Below are 16,622 nucleotides of genomic sequence, written 5' to 3'. Positions count from 1 at the left end.
CAACGTGCACTTCGGATCTAAACCAAAACGTAACGACGCCCCCCGCCAGCTCCCTCTCTTTGCTGTGGTCGTCGCGACGCCGGATTGAAAAACCGTTGCAAAACCACAACTTTCAGGATTTTCCCACCTCCTCCGGTCGGACCTCTTTCGCTTGCCTTTCGATGAGTCATACGGAAAAAATTCACCCACCGCTATACTGAATGAATACTTTTGCTCAAGCGGCCGTTCGAGCCAGTGCTCATATGGGGGGACCTGAACCGACTTCAAAAGTATTCTGCACCTGCATGACATAGATTTCAATTAGCAAACGTTGCTTCGGTCGAAAATTATTATTTGTTGTTATCGCTTTTGCCTCATTAATAATTATCATCATCAATAACCGACGGATCGCCATCTCGACGGGGGAATTAATCAACAAACTATTTTCGGTTTATCGTAGAATTGGAACGAAGTAAATAAGGCTATCTCATTAAAAGAAAAATTGTATACAATTCTCTCAAAATAACCGTGGGCTGTGGTATTTTTAGAAGGGAGCGGAGAAAAAGAGATGTAATTTTATACAGGCGCGATCCATGCCAAACCATATAGGGGGGCACGATTCGAGTAAAGACGACAGTAATCGTGGAGACGAAATGAACAGACGTCGTGTGAGCTGACCTGCTGCTGTTGCTGTAGCTGCAAGCAGCTCTTGGACGTCTCGCTCACTCTCAAATGGTGTGTCCTACTCCAACGTATGATAACAACGCATACTTGGTCCGTCCAGGAGCGCGGCTTACTTATGCCAAAACTTTCTAATTATTTTATCAGCTTCTTAAACTGGACCCACAACACTTCACAAATGTATGGCATCGTAATCGTTGGTCCGTTTATCTGGGCATTAAATAAATGATGGATAAAAGCGCACCTCTGAGGCGCCAATGACTGGGGCAATCGTCTAAACAGTGTTATTTCAGTGCGAGCTTTTTATAGTGCTCACGATTTAATGTCGTAACGTATGGGAATCATACATTCTGAATTCAACGAAAATAGTCAATGGAAAATTGTGCTCGTCTAGTTAAGGTGCTGGAATCCATTAAGATTAATTTCGCCGAGCGAAAAAACTTTCCGCACGAGTATGAATAATGGAAGCACCAGGCGATAAGGGCCGTGAAGGCGAACCTCCAAAATCGTTCGAAAAATCGCGTAAGTAAGGGTTCGACTCTCAGCAGTTCGAGAAATTTTTATCCTTCCTTGACGTTTAACGACATTCCTAACCAAAGCTCCACTTTCCGATTGCGTGCGGCAAAAAGCTCGACTCGTCTCATGAAAGAACATAAAATTTATTATCGATAAACGTTCGGGGTATACTTTGTCATTGCCTGACAACAAAATCGGAAGTGCTCGAAATCTCGAAAAGCTCTCTCTCACAGTTTGTCGCTCATAGTTTTCTTGGATGTACGGGGTGTCCCAAAAAATGCCGACAAATTTTCAAGGGCCACGGGAGACATCAACACGAACTTTTTTCTTAAGTAAATATATGTCCGCAAACGGGCCGTCTGAGCGGAAAAGAGGCAATATGGATTTTAGTCATTACAATCGCTCTTGATTCGTGTCAGGCGTTGTTTGTTTGATGAATAAACGATGGCTTACAGTAAAGTTTACCATTTGCTCCAACATAAAGGTTGCACCGTCGCTCTGTAGACTCGCAGACCTTGTGGAATAATCGGACAATAGTTTCTCGACGTATACGACTGGCCACTATTCTTGCTAAGAGATCTTCCTCATTCCGAACAAGTGTCTGGTAGACCATACATTTGAAACGCCTGCAAACGAAAAAATCCAGGGCGTTCAAATCAGAAGAACGCGCGGGCCTTAAACGTCCTCTTCCAATCCATCGATACACGTCGATAAGTTCTTCAAATGAAAAATTAACGGTTTTTTTTTGTTTTTTATTTTGCTGCTATATGTTTGTTAAAGAAGCAAGTTCGTGTTGATGTCCCCCATCACCCGTCAACGCATCTCGATATATTTTTGGGACGACCTGTATGTATGTTAGCAAGATTAAAATTTGTAACTCGGCAAAATACAGACAAAGTATCTCAAAAGTACATGCTTTTAGAGTCAGAAAAAAGCTTGAATCTTTTAGAGAAAATGAACGTCGTTTCTGGATTAAGGAAAATCATCTGGAAATATGAACAGCACGCTATTGACCCATGAGATGACCTCCGCGGTGCCCAGATTTAGCGCTTCTGGATTTTTCCTTTTGGGATTCTTTGGAAATTAAAATGTGTCTCGCCCGATCAATTTCAGAGAAGAATTGATAATAACAATACGACAAACGTCTCTTACACGAACGGTACAAGAGAAACGGGACACTAGCAAGGAAACTAACTGTTAAATACGTTATTAGCAAAGCTATAAATAAAAATTATATCAGCATACTCTTTGTTGGTAAACATAGTTTACCCACACCGGTTTTTATTAAATGCCATTAAACCACATGCCAACGAGATTTATGATCGAAATGATCAAGAAAATAAGACAATTCAGTTTAAATGTGCCTGTAAAGTAAATAATATAAATATTTATAATAATTTATGTAATCGCGAAGAAAATATTAAATGTTTTTTTAATTTTAAAATACTTCACTTTAGACGTGTCTTTTTTATGTGTCTATATGAGCAACAAGCTGTAAGGAAGAGTTATTTATGATTTCAAATACTCCTAATTTTAGTAAAAATGTAATAATGGCATTAAAAATTAAAAAAAAATAAAAACTAAATATATTTTAAACTTTTGAAAATCGGCCCCTTTGGGATACGACTTTCTATGTTGGAAATTAGCTGTATAATTTTCTCCTAAATTATCTTTCCCTCGTCACAGAGTACCCTGCATACTGCAAAAATTGGAAAAAAACGAAATACACAAGATTTTGGGGATTCGATTTCACGGTTTTTGAAAGCAAATTTGGAAACTACACTCACTAAGTTAATAAATATTTTAGTTACCCATTTTGTCTGAACTCAATTCAGACTTTCGCGAAAATTCCTAATTTCTTTAACAACAATTGCCGAAAGGCGTATCATAAAATCGGGTAGAGTTCTCGACTTGATTCAAGGACCCGGGCTGCATGGTTCCTTGCCCACACTTGAGGAACCCAGAATCTTCCCAAACACTCCACTCCAATGGGTTACAAGTGAGAGCCTACATCTAGTGGTTGTAACCAATTAAAATAAATGACCAGATGTCAGCGACCAAAGGTCTGCAAGGGCAAGGACCATTAAGCCATCAAACTTGGGTTATCTTTGCGTGACGTCCGACTTTAGGACGGGGAATCCCACGCCCCGACTGAGGGTGGAACGGAAAAAATAGATTTCTTGGGAAGGAAAAGGAGAGACCGATCGGTTCCTCAAGACCAACCAAACGTTCGCAAGAAAACCACAAAACCTTCATGGTTTTCAAATTCGCAGCAACTTGAGAAGACAAAAATTTGGTGCTGCAACCACCAGAAGGGAGGTACTCGCAGAACGGTGATCATACTTGCACAGATTGCAAAATTAAATTAATTTAAGACTTCAGTTGTAAATAAGTCGATTAAAGGTTACTTCTCAATTCTGTTGAATTCAGTTCCTATCGGTCTGACAGAAAAATGAGAGTGGTCCTTCGAGTACTCCAAACTCCCAAGAACCAGCCGCGGAAGCGGAACCCACTAATTGACATCAATGTTCGAAGGATTTCCAGAATCTATTGTGACACCATTTCTTCCTTCTCTTCTTGCAACTTCACCAAAAGACTCTTTGAAACGTTTTAGTAAAGACAAACTACGGGTAAGTTTCGTCATTTCCAAGGAAATTATCTTCCACGTGAAGGTGAACAAATACACAAATCCAGAGGCCCTAAGACCCGATTTATCATTTTCCCTGACGACTCTGCGAGCAAGATTAGGTCCGCTAAATGGACTGTCCTTTATTCATCATTCACCATAGAAATTTTAGAGAATCGATATTGTGGTGTCGAGTTTTTGGGATGGTAAATGAGTCATCCCGTCATGAATTAGAACGAAATTAGGTCATGATGAATTAATAATAGAATCACAGATAATTATATTATATAACAAAGTAATGTATATAATATTAGATTAAAAACAAAAATTAGTAATTGAAAAATGGCAAAAATTTGGGATTGAAATTCTACTGTGTGAGTCCTATTAGCGGCTTATTCCAACTGAACGAACATAATTAAGAATTTATTTGCCGATAGAAATACGAATCAGTTTTTGCCAGAAAATGCAGCTGTAACCAGTAACAAAGCTTCCATCTTTGTGTGCCTGAGGATGCAGATAGCAGCGAAAGAGACGATAAATCGACACTCTTCAGCACGCCCTCTGTTGCACGCAATTTTAATTAAATTAAACAAATATAATTTTACTAATTTTTCGTTTACTTTTTACCGTTTGCCTCAGTTGTGTACAGTTTTGTTAAAAAAAAAAAAAAAAAAAACAAACTGTTTCCAAAACAAACGTTTGCGTGCCGGATCTCCAATGTCCACATAAGAAGCTGACCGACCCAGCAACGCTGTACCGGAGCAGTTGGTTCCTCCTAGCGACACTTTGGAGGTCCTCCATGGTGATAGTTTTCTCTCATCGGAGAGCGACCGCAGCTCGCTAATCTCAAACCTGGCAACAAAATTCTTCACTATTATTGAAAATCTAATCCTAAGTTCGTGATTAAAAGCCTACAGCTGCATGTGCATCGTCCTTGATCATATTTAAACCGGACAGAACATGTGACATTCATTCCAAGATGTTTGAGGACCGCCACTGTTAAAGCTATTCGACACCTTGAGTGTGCGTAAGGGGACCAGTAAATTGGCAACGTTCATGGGCGTCTAAATAGTTCAATCTAATAAACACAGTCCACATAAAATTAGGATTTGATGTAAATGTGTTAGTATTCCATAAGAAATTGCATTCCTCTTGGATCTGGAACAGGTCGACTTCATTCAGCAGGAAGTTTTTCGGCCGCTGCGGTGCTTGTGAGGCAGGTTACGAAGTTTCGAGCAGGAGTGACTTAAAATGCGAAAAAGCGTTGATTTTCTGATTGCGCGAGGTATTTTATTGGCTCACAAACACCTCACTAAATCAAGGGAAAAAATATCTATCGTATTCGATTTAAGCTAAAAATATGCTTCAAAAATTACCTTTGAAAACAGCGAAAACTTGGAAATAGATCTAGGATTTAAGTTTTACGTAGAGGTATTAAAGTGGAATTTTTGATTTATATTTACGTCTTACATTTATACCTGTAAGGATTTTTATCCAGTAAAATGATCGTTGGCCTAATTCAAAATTTCCAATTCAAAAATTTTTGGAGACGGCTAATTTCCTAACTAGAAACTGTAATAATTTCATTAACATCCAGTAACTAATATTAGACAATATAAGCTGCTGAAAGCTAGAATCCTTGGCCCCGAAATACAGCTTGTTTTCGTTTCTGTCTTATTTTAAAGCACAATTGCGCAAGACTAAGGACAGTTTGAACATTGATAAAATATTTAAAAATTAGAGCTGTTAGGTGCCACGTCAACAAAATACTGATTTCAGGATTTACCACCCCACAAGTTTCAGCTGCGCTACAGACTGCTTCTTGAGTAAGAAAATGATCGATTACGATTCTAAACCTGTTTCGAGCAAGGCCCATCGCAATCGGTGGTAAAAGTGGTACACGCCTATATTCAAAGAATCTCTTTTACTGACATGGCATCTATTTTTAAGTTTGCTAATTAAATCTGCCGACCTTGTGCCGCAATGATGTCCGTCCACTTATTTTCTAATAGATTTCTATTACTACATTACTATTAATTGATGAAAACTGTGCGAGGGATTGGTAACGCGAAGAATACAGAACAGATGTACATACAGGACCTCAAAAAAAAGTCGAGCTTTCGCATGAAACTTTGTCTCGTGCCTACCGTTGCTCAGATGTTGACCTCAAAAATGTTTAAAAATTGTTTTATTACGGTAATACTTTAAGATTAAACAATTATTAAACGTTAGTAGATTATAGAGTCCTGAAGTGACTGACCCAGCGTTTCGGGTGAGCCACCCTTACAATTTTGTTAAGTTTTTTTAACTCATAGTGTCGCTAACTTTTTCCTGAAAAAAAGAGCTCCTTCTCGTATATACAGGGTGAGTCGGGAGGATCGTACCAAGCTTCAGGAGCGTGTTGTACATGAAAAATAAATGTAAAAAAACTCAAATGTTGTTGTCCGATTTTCGTTTGTTTACAAGTTATAACGTAAATAAAATTAAAACATAAAATTTAAAAAATTTATAAATTTCATAAGAAATTCCATAAATTAACGTTTGGATATCATAGTAAATGTTCAAAAATATTTCCATTAACTTCTAAACATTTTCGGCTTCGTCTACGAAGAGCATTCGTTGCGCTCCTGATCGTTTCATGTCTTTCTTTAATGGCAGCTGCAGCATTTCTAATGCGTTGAATTGGTGCATCTTGAGTGTCCACTTTTACTCTGTACACTTCAGTTTTAAACCAACCCCACAAACAATGGTCTAGTGGTGTGAGGTCTGGAGACCTCGGAGGCCAACTAATAGGGCCACCACGACCAATCCAACGTATTCATTTATGGAATTTCTTATGAAATTTATAAATTTTTTAAATTTTACTTACGCTATAGCTTGTAAACAAACGAAAATTGGACAACAACATTTGAGTTTTTTTACATTTATTTTTCATGTACAACACGCTCCTGAAGTTTGGCACGATCCTCCCGACTCATCCCGTATATTGCACTTCTCCGTTCTATTTTAACTGCTGACGCGTTTACGATTGTACCTTGCTCACGTTGTATATATCGTAACATTTAAGGTTTTAACCAGGAAATCTAGAGTTAATCACGGTTTTTCGCCCAACCAACATCTTTCGAGGAAACGTTTCCTTTCAAACCCTTTTTTTTAATTTAACTGTGGTAAACTTTTTGCGGGTACTAACAGAGGCGATAGAGCGGCGGCCTCGGCGGCGAACGGCGCCTGAAAGCGCCACCGAAAGGTACTGACGGCGTCGGTACTTTTATATTTCAATCGTTGCTTCTCTTGGCGAAGAAGCGCCCTATCTCAATTATAATTAGCTTCCGGAGCCCTGCTTGCACGCCCTGCAACCATAATATAATTTTTCTACCGCGCGCAATGCTCGCAGGTGAAAAATGGCACCTGCTGCCGTGGGAATTTGACAGAAGCTCTCAACCGCCGGTTGGGAAGTCTATTTCTGAGGCGAAAAAAAGTTGGGTTCGGGCGCCGGTTGGTCGCTCTTCTGAGCCCGAAGGCGCGATTTGCCGAAACGTGGCGAAAGCCCGCATGCCGCATAGGACACGGTCATTACAGCGGACAAAAATTGCTCCAGTTTTGTATGATCATATTTATACGTGAGAGGAACATTTCTGGTTTAAAAATAGCATTTTCGCTTCACTGAAAGATCTAACGATTATACTGGAAGTTCCATTGCTAATGTTTTTTCCCAGCCAGTAGAGTTTGACAAATTTCAAAGGTATTTTTTTGTAAAGCCCAGCCAGCAATCGAGCTTAGGCAACAGTCGTCAGCACGTTCGATCGCTCTTGGAAAAAATCGGCTTTAGTGCACAAACGATATTTATTTGGAGATCGAAACTTGGCTTGAAATTTTTGTTTTGAAAAACAAATAAGTAACCCGCACGTTCAACAAACAACCTGAATTCTTAATATAAATAACAGTCGAGAATATTTTCGAATGAAAATCCTCTGCCCCCCCCCTCTCTCTGCCTCCCTCCCCCTCCCCCTCCCCCCCTTTCCGGCTGATTAAATAATTCGAAATAAAAAAAATTTAATAGGCACGTAATATGTGCTGCGTGTGTAGCCAGCAGTGTGATATACACTTTAAACTCAGCGATTTCTGTTGAAAATATTTGGCAAACGCTCAGTTTTTTATTACCAGCTGTGAATATATATCTAAAACTAAAATCCGGAGAGATTTTGAACATATTGTTATATAATATTTTTCACATAATTTTTAACAGAAATAGAACGTCCAGTCATCGGGAATAGTTCAGTTTCTCTATTTTCCAGAGTCCGGATTTTCACGCACAATAAGAAATCACCAGCAACAAATTCGCTCTGGAATTATTAATGTACCGATTTCTGTAAGAGTAAATTGTCCGTATCACTTGATTTTACAGTTTAACGATTAACATTCGAAACGTTCCAAATATACATAGATCGTCTGGCATCATTTGAACACAATTAATTATTGATATTAATCAGTGCCATTCTCTATGTATGATCCCACAGTTCAATCGAACTGAACCGTTGGCTATAAAAAAATTCTGAATGATGCTAAGTGGAATTTGGCTCGATGAGTCAATAGAGGTCGCATAGTCCAACTTGGAAGGGACGTTCGGACAACGATTTTTTCCGTCCGAATGACTAAGGCAACGCCACCTGTCGGGGGTTTTTAAGGGGGTTCGGTCCATTCCCCGCGATCGGTCTGCTACGAAATAGTTCCCAAAAATAAAAAGTTTATTGCAACCACGTGTTTCCAGGATTGCCAGGAACAATATAAAAATACATTTTCCAGATTTCCCAAACTCCAGAAAAATATTTTTATGAAAGCAGCGTTGTGATAGCGTAGCCCAACTCGAAACTGCTAACACAGTGTCCAGGATAAATATAGTGTGCGTTCTAATTTAAGAATCACATATCGACCCACTGAAATATCTTACCCACGCCCCCGTATTATGACGTTTCCGATCGTATGCCTTTTTAACAGTCAAAATCGCGGCCAGCCCGTAGGACAAAGCCGTAAGAAGAGAGTCGAGACATCTTCCTGCGGGACCTGCCGCGTTATTTCGTACGGGAATCGGGACAAACTAATTAAACATTTGCAGAAAATTAACAAGCACAATTAAGATTTGTATATTTATGGAAACGCGCCAAGATAGCTATCCGTTTAAATATTTTCATGTGACGATTTTGGACATCAATATATCATATTTTTATGTGTTTAAGGTTATAAATAAAGTGCCTTGAATTATCAGTTGTCCCATCTCGCGTATCTTTCATGAGCTTTGCACTTTTGCATGCGCGATATTAATAGGTAATTGGGTGAAATAATGGGGATCTGCTACTCCCCTATATACGCAGCGTTCCCAAAAACGCAAATTCCGGAAATGAAAAGTTCTCGTCAAAAAATTGTCCTCATTCTTATGAATTGTGTTCCAATAGCTTGCCCTTACGAGGACACAGCTCCTCAAAGTTTGATAGCAAACATGATATTTGCGAAACCGTTTGTCTCCCAGCCAACGAAATTGAATGAATTTTCGCTCATTCCTGCATCATAATAAAATTAATAAAAGCACCTCTTTCCACATTTTCACGGGAGACGGAGAGGATAAACTTATTCTACAAAAGAGTTGATATAAATTTTCATAATTCAAGTGTGCAAGAGTGCAATTGGCCTCACCCATTGTCGAGCTGCACGTGGGGAAAACCATCTTTCCCTCCACAATACCTAATTGTAATTTCTCGTTCAACGACAACAAACATTTATTCTTTTGAATAATTATTCTCTGGTCTGTACTGAAGCGGCATACATTTAACTTCTATGAATGTTCCCGCAAGTAAAATTCCGAAGGATTCAGATCTGGGGAGCGAGGCGGCCAAGCGACACCGCCCTGCCCGCCGGTGCGGAAAAATATTGTCTGAACATCTTTACGCTTCAGCGCAGAAATGTGGAGGATCATCATGATGCGCGAATCACATATTGCCACGAGCTTCAAAAGAAACTTCTTCCAATGAAATGGGTAATAAATTTTCAAGGAAATCCCAATAATGTAGTCAATACACCGCACTGGTAATATGAATGTCTCGGTTAGAAGTTTTCCCAAAATTTCTGCCGAAACATTAATCATATTGAATTGGTATTGATTCGCCATCGACAGTCGAATGAGGGTTTTCATCGGGCCAAATGCGTAAGTTGTGCCAGTTAATGATGCCGCTTTTAATAAATTCTGCTTCATCCGTGAGCAAAATATTTCCGATGAAGTTATTGTCGTCGTTATGTTGTTGCAACAGGCAGCCTGCGAATTCTAGTGGAAGCGGAAGCTCATCGCAAGTATGATCATGAACTTTTTGGACATGGTACGGATATAAAGTTGGTCTTTAAGAACGTTAAATACCGTCTTGCTAAGGCTAATGAATTGGCTTGCTGATCCTCGAACGATAGTTGCAGGATTTTCAGACGGGACGTCCAGTATGTTTTCTTCCAATGCCGGCCTACGATGGTATGAAGCATTAAATGCATATCGACGTATTCATTAAACGTATATTCCATTTTTAATGAACGATGATTTTTTCATTTTAAATATACTTGCAAAAGCAGACAACCAGAAGAAATGGCATAATAAAATGTCCAGCCAAGTAAAAACTCAAAGTAACAAATTTATTAGAAAAATATGGTTTATTTTGGTAATCCAGTAAAAATACGCACTTTTTCTGGAAAATGGTTCAGTGCACGTAGATTAACCAAGGGCATCTTTTTTTAAATGAGATGAGAATCTAGTAAACCACTTAAGAGTTATAAAATCTAAACCCTCAAAAGTTTAGGGATGAAGAAGCTTAGGGTACCCTCCTGTCAGCGTCCCACGAAGATGTCCTGTTAACCTTGGTTTGATACACGAATGGCCCAAAATTCATCTCCCTAAGGGTAAGTTTTTGGAAAGCAATTTGTGAGCATAAGTACGAACTTTAGATCAGAATTTTTTTGGAAACGCCTTTTACAAAAATTACTTTTTGAAGCTTTTTGGCATGCTACACACACACATCGATCTGTTTTCGGTCTGTTGTATTTCGGTCTGTAACCCGATGTGCTAATCATGGAGAGACTAGGTAGTTGTGCATATCGTCACTAGTAAAAAAAGGAACGTATTCATTGACCCATCCGCTGTGTTCAGACCTATACCAACACATCAATAAAATTCGACGATCCGTTGAGATGGGCAGCTCGTCGTTTAATTTTCTATTTAGACGCTACTGTGCAAAAGTTGATATTTTCGGTCAACACTGAGTTACATTTAATTGAAGTTGATAATGGAAGTTAGAGCTTCGTCTCTAGTAAGTTTTACACGACAATCACTCCAGATTCGAGCATATGAGAGAGCGTAGATTGTGAACTTTGCGCAGACGTAATAAGACCAGCCAAGTCACTATTTTCTTTTTTAATAGTTTTGGCGCAATATACAATCAAATGAATCTCTGCATCAAAATGTGCCTATTTTCATTTATAGGTCTCTACACTTGTATTATTCGAACCTCAATAATAATAAACCATGAATCATGAATATCTGAACTGCATGGACTAGCGAATCATCACTTACGACAAAAATAGTGACAATATCACAACCGTTAAAAATACTTGGCCCATTATGAAAAGCAAAAGTAAACATCTAATATTAGTTTTTTGAATTGCACATTATATATATATTGTAGACAACAATGTTTTTGTAACAGGGGGTATGTCAATATTAGCGTAAATTAGATCTCATAGTCAAAATCAAATGACAGTTTCAGCGCATAAAATAATAGGTCAACAAATACTCGTCCATGATTAGTTTTAAATTGGACAAGACTCGTACTCAAAATTCTAAAATAGCCTCCTACCATGACTCGTTTATAAATTGCACTTTGTTTATCCAAACACTTTAAGACCGATTTTATTTATAATACTAGACTTAAGTCATAAGATTAATGGTTCGCAACTAAAAATGAAAATTGACTCAGTTTTGTTTGTCCGATAGGAAGTAGCCGCTTAACGTCGACCTACATGCACAAAAAACCTGTTAATTAAGCGCCCTTTGACATCGCATTTCTATCAGATCTCTCCTAGTAAAAATGTACTTTTTCAGCATTTATTGCAGCATTAAAAACGAATAAAAATCATATTTATTTGACTAGTAATAAAGCGCGATTGGTGTTTATTCAATAACATGGTTCGGTTCCAGAGAATGGCGACCCATGTGTGTGATGCAACTGTCTGGATTCACGCTTAATATTTAGGTTAATATGTATGTACTGACCAACTTGTAGCTCCGAAAATAAAACGGAGACAAGTGCATGTAATTATAGAAAATGTGCAAACCTTATTGTTGTTAGGATCAAGTTTTTCTCGCACATGATAAAAAATGAGAAATTTGGTCGCAATGAAGCCATTTCTGGGATCAACGTTTCCGACTCGAAAACCAAAATTTTCAATTTCCATCTCCAAAAATATACTACCTTACACAGGGTGTTATTGATTAAGTGTCAGAGATTTCACGGGGCGATGTTTCAAGTGGTTATAAGGTTGAAAGTTCTTATAAATATGTGTACTAGCTCCTTCGGTTCTTGAGATACTGGGAATCAAAGTTGAAAAATAAATCTTATATTCGATATCTTTCGATCTCATCCAACTAACTTTACAAAATTTCGTATCCGGTGGTTTTTTGGGATGAGAAATTCAAATATATCAACGATAAAATTGTATTTTCGAGAGGGCGCCACAAGCGACCATTAGGACACTTTTATGCAGGTGCAACCTTTTTATGCCACACTGTATGTCAGTACAATTTTTCTCTATCTCGACTATTTAAAAAAATTGTCGCCGTTGGAAGCAACAGTTTCCCAGAAAAACGTATCTAAAACGGGTCATGCATGCTGACTATGCAAAGGTGCTAAGCTAACTTACTATCTTGCGTTTTAGAAAATAACAAAACATATCAAACAGTTAGATTAATTTTCTTTAAACTTACAAATTAAATTTAAGATTGTTAATTTACTTTAACTTTTCTTTGTTTACATGCTACTTTTTTATTTAGTTTCTTTCAGAAACACAAAAATTAAGTGTCCAAATGGCCGCTTTTGGTGCTCTCTAGCAGATACGACTGAATTGTTGATAAATTTGAATTTCTTTTCCCAAAAAATCTTCTGATACAAAGTTTCGTAAAATTAGCTTGAAAAAATCGAAAGATATCAAAGTATAGTTGAGACTCAGCTTCCAGTGGCAACTCCCTCATAGTGTTCATAGTGTTAATTAGTCAATAACCCCTTAAAAATTAAGCAAAAAACGCTGAGCATGTTTTATAAATCATTAAGTTCCCAGATAAAATAAAAACTAAATAATATACTCTTTTTGTCGCTTTCATTCTCTGATTTACAATTTAAGTCTGTTTCCCTTAGTGTATCTGATTAAAATGGTGGCCGCCTATCCAGTGGTTTGCCGACGGTATTTTCTACCGTAATTGATGCCCCCTTTAAGGCGATAATACTACTGTTGCTTCGGTAATATTTTCTAATACAACTTTTTGAATTATATAATACGAATTTTGGCTTAATCATATCAACACTATCGTATAAGTACTGCGGAAGCAAATATAATTAAAATCGAGGCAAGTCAATTTTCACTTTTTCTACTTGAAATTGTCCTGTACACCACTGGTTTTTTTGAAGACTTGTTTTAGACAGAATTTGAGAATTTTTACAATATTTTTTTAATTTATTAAAGTAGATTTTAAAAATTATGGGCTGTACAAAATAATTACAGCAGTTTTGATGCAAAATTTAAAAAAAAACTAAAACTTTACCACTCTAAATTTCAATAGCAAAGCGATTCTGCCTTGTTTACATGAAGTTTCATCTTACTTTGCTGCAATCGCAATTTTTTTTTATTGAAAGGAAAGACAACTGACTAATATTTAAAAAAAAACAACAATTCAATATGATTTAATAACATACGACTTTATTAATCGATTTTATTACAAATCCTTAATTACCACCTTTAATTTGTAAAATATTACTAGAGAGATATCGTTAAACTAAGTTCGTTTAATATGAAATTCTTTCTGCTAAACTCCCTAACAATCCATCAAATGAATTAACTATTGGTCGCTATAAAAATATCTAAATCACCATGACTTTATTTTATAAACCCTTTTAATAATTATGACAGCAAACCAATTACCATACACGTACAGTGCTTGCTTATAATCTGAAACTTTCATGAATCTTAGTTACCTACCATTTGTCTAGTTTTTAAAGAAGCAATGTGTATTTTGAACTGAAAAGTTCAAATATATATTGGTAATGGTAATAAAAAATGTATTACATTGGTGATAAAAAGATTCTAGCATCAACAGTCACATAAATATTATCTTTTCTGCCTTTTTCATGCTGATCCTTCATCCTTCTTCTCTGGAGGTTTGTTGCTGGATACTGAATCTGGTGTTGAGGAATCCGCATTAGGATTGTTCTGGTCAGTAGTCTGAACATTCCTGACTACCCGGTTGTAGAAATCTGGGTCTTCATTAACAACTCTTTGTGCCAGTGCTTGGCCTCTAATAGAAGAATCACAGTTAAAAAATAAAAATAAATTATGACATTTTTCTTACGCTTGAAGCATTGTTTCTACTGCTCCAGGCATACCTTCTCCTCCATTTCTAGACACATTGTTTATTAATGCTGACATCCTAAAAAAATACATACTGCAACAAAAAAAAAAATCACACAAAACAACTTACATGCTGTGGAAATTCTGATCACTCAGTACTTGACTAGCCATATTAATGATGTTAGGATTGTTTATGAACTCTGAAAGATTTCCTGGAAGACTTGCATCTGTGCCCCCTTAAAACAAATTTTTTCATGCAACCACCATTCATTAAAAAAAACTCTAAAATTACTTCTTGTACTCGCAAGCCTCTCTTGGGCAACCTTTAAATTGGTTTCATACATGGCATTAGATGGATCATACTTAAGAGCTGTTTCATAAGCCTTAAGAGCCAAATCATATTTATTTAAATTGGAATAGGAAATTCCTAAACGGCCGTATGCTTTTCCATATGTAGGATCTAATTTTATGGCTTCCTGGCAGTCACTGATGGCTTCTTGGTCTTTTAAAAGTCTTGTATATGCAGCAGCCCTATTGCAGTAGTAAACTGCATTGTAAGGATTTAGTTGTATGGCCCTAAAATGTAGTTTTTTAAAAATATTTATGGAGGTTAATTATTAAAAATTTACTTAGCATATTCCTCTAAAGCTTGCTCATATTGCGAACCCTTCATAAACTCATTACCCTTGGTTTTGTATTGCTCAGCTTCAGCCTTCTGCTCATCAGTAACATCAACACTTTTCTCAACTTTTATTAACCTCAAAAGATCAACTTTTTCAGTACACTTTTGATTTTCTGTGTCAAAGGCAGTTTCAAGACATTGAATGGATACTTCAATTGACTCCTTCTTTTCTTCGCTTAAAGTGTGTCCAGCCAGCTCATCTCTTAAAAAGCTTATTATGCTGTTTACTAAAGTTTGCTTCTTGATATCCATGTTCTAGAAAGAAATTTTTAGTGTCAGACTAGAAGTGATTATATTAAAAATGATTATATACATTGTGTACCAGAATTTATTTTTTTCTGAGCCTCCAGTGTGACTAGTCAGTAAAATAAATCTTGTAATTAAAATTTGATATTACTGATTACTGCAGAGTACGTGAATATTTTGAACAAATTGTATATATGGCATAGATTTTTTTTAGGTGAAAATTGCATGAGGTATCCAAAAATTCATGAAGATCATATTGCAGTTGCCTGCAACTTAACTATTAATCAAGATTCAATTTCAAGGCAACTAATATGAAAAACGTTGTGTATAATAACAAAATGGATTAAATATGTTTGCATTAAACCTACAAAAATACTTCTAATTTTTTTCCAAATTGTTTTGGTTTAACCTGGTGGAAGACTTTTTTTCTGAATTTCTTCGACTCTATTCAAACGTTTAATGAACATCGATGCAGTTTATACCTAATATCTTGCATTTTTTATTGTAAAAACTTACTAGTTTTCCAAAAAACAACCCCTTTTGTGGAAAATTATAGTTAATTTTATTTTTAGCAATCGCCAGACAAATTCTAAAATTGGGTTAGGTTTTGCGGTTTTGCATTTTGGTCTTGTCAACTTTCTAAATTTGACAACTCTTCAAATTGTCATCAACCTCTTTGCACAAGCCATGAAATTAGAGGTACGGCTCGTTGCACGTGCCATTTCCTTAAATATTTTCTCCTTATTTTTTTACCGAATATTAATAAGTTCAAATAAATTTATAAGTATTATGTTTCATTCAACAAGCACCAATGCAAATTTTGACATTTGTAATGATAAAATGATGAAATTATAAGAGAAACTTAAAAGTGCAAAAACTGTCTTACTTTAAACACCCTTAATTATTATCTCGAAAATTAGAAAAATTTTAAATCAATAACGTAAGTTCATAAAAAAATCCAGAAATTTGGTGCCATTTTAATAACTAATTTTATTTAAAATATTGAAATTAACTTGTACTGTGTCTTACGTACCGTGTGTTTGGTATGTGATTTCATTAGCATATTAATAAAGACTAGGAGTGTCATGTTTATTTTTCGATGATTAATTGGCGATTTCAAAAATCAACTTTTATCGTTTGGTGTAAGAATATAAATTAAAGCAAAGCACAATCGCAATCAATCAACAAAGTTTTGATAGAATTGATAATTATCCTCTATATTTATATAGTTCGCAGCGCCTTCATAGT

At 36.6% G+C, this 16,622-nt stretch overlaps 1 protein-coding gene across 1 annotated transcript; it reads right to left on the bottom strand.

Annotated features, from left to right (window-relative positions):
* Positions 1-13,771: 13,771 nt before the first annotated feature.
* On the bottom strand, positions 13,772-16,013 carry LOC136348567 (small glutamine-rich tetratricopeptide repeat-containing protein alpha-like). Its single transcript, XM_066299487.1, has 6 exons — positions 15,891-16,013; positions 15,076-15,383; positions 14,739-15,022; positions 14,577-14,682; positions 14,448-14,525; positions 13,772-14,393 (listed from the first exon to the last, which is right to left on the bottom strand). The coding sequence occupies exons 2-6, from the start codon at positions 15,378-15,380 to the stop codon at positions 14,225-14,227; spliced, it is 942 nt and encodes a 313-aa protein (XP_066155584.1). The 5' UTR covers positions 15,381-15,383; positions 15,891-16,013; the 3' UTR covers positions 13,772-14,224.
* Positions 16,014-16,622: the final 609 nt, after the last annotated feature.

The sequence above is a fragment of the Euwallacea fornicatus genome, chromosome 33 (genome assembly GCF_040115645.1).
Source record: "Euwallacea fornicatus isolate EFF26 chromosome 33, ASM4011564v1, whole genome shotgun sequence".
NCBI classification, from domain to species: domain Eukaryota; kingdom Metazoa; phylum Arthropoda; class Insecta; order Coleoptera; family Curculionidae; genus Euwallacea; species Euwallacea fornicatus.
Note: the sequence above shows the minus strand (reverse complement) of the source record. Positions and strands in the feature narration are given on the sequence as shown.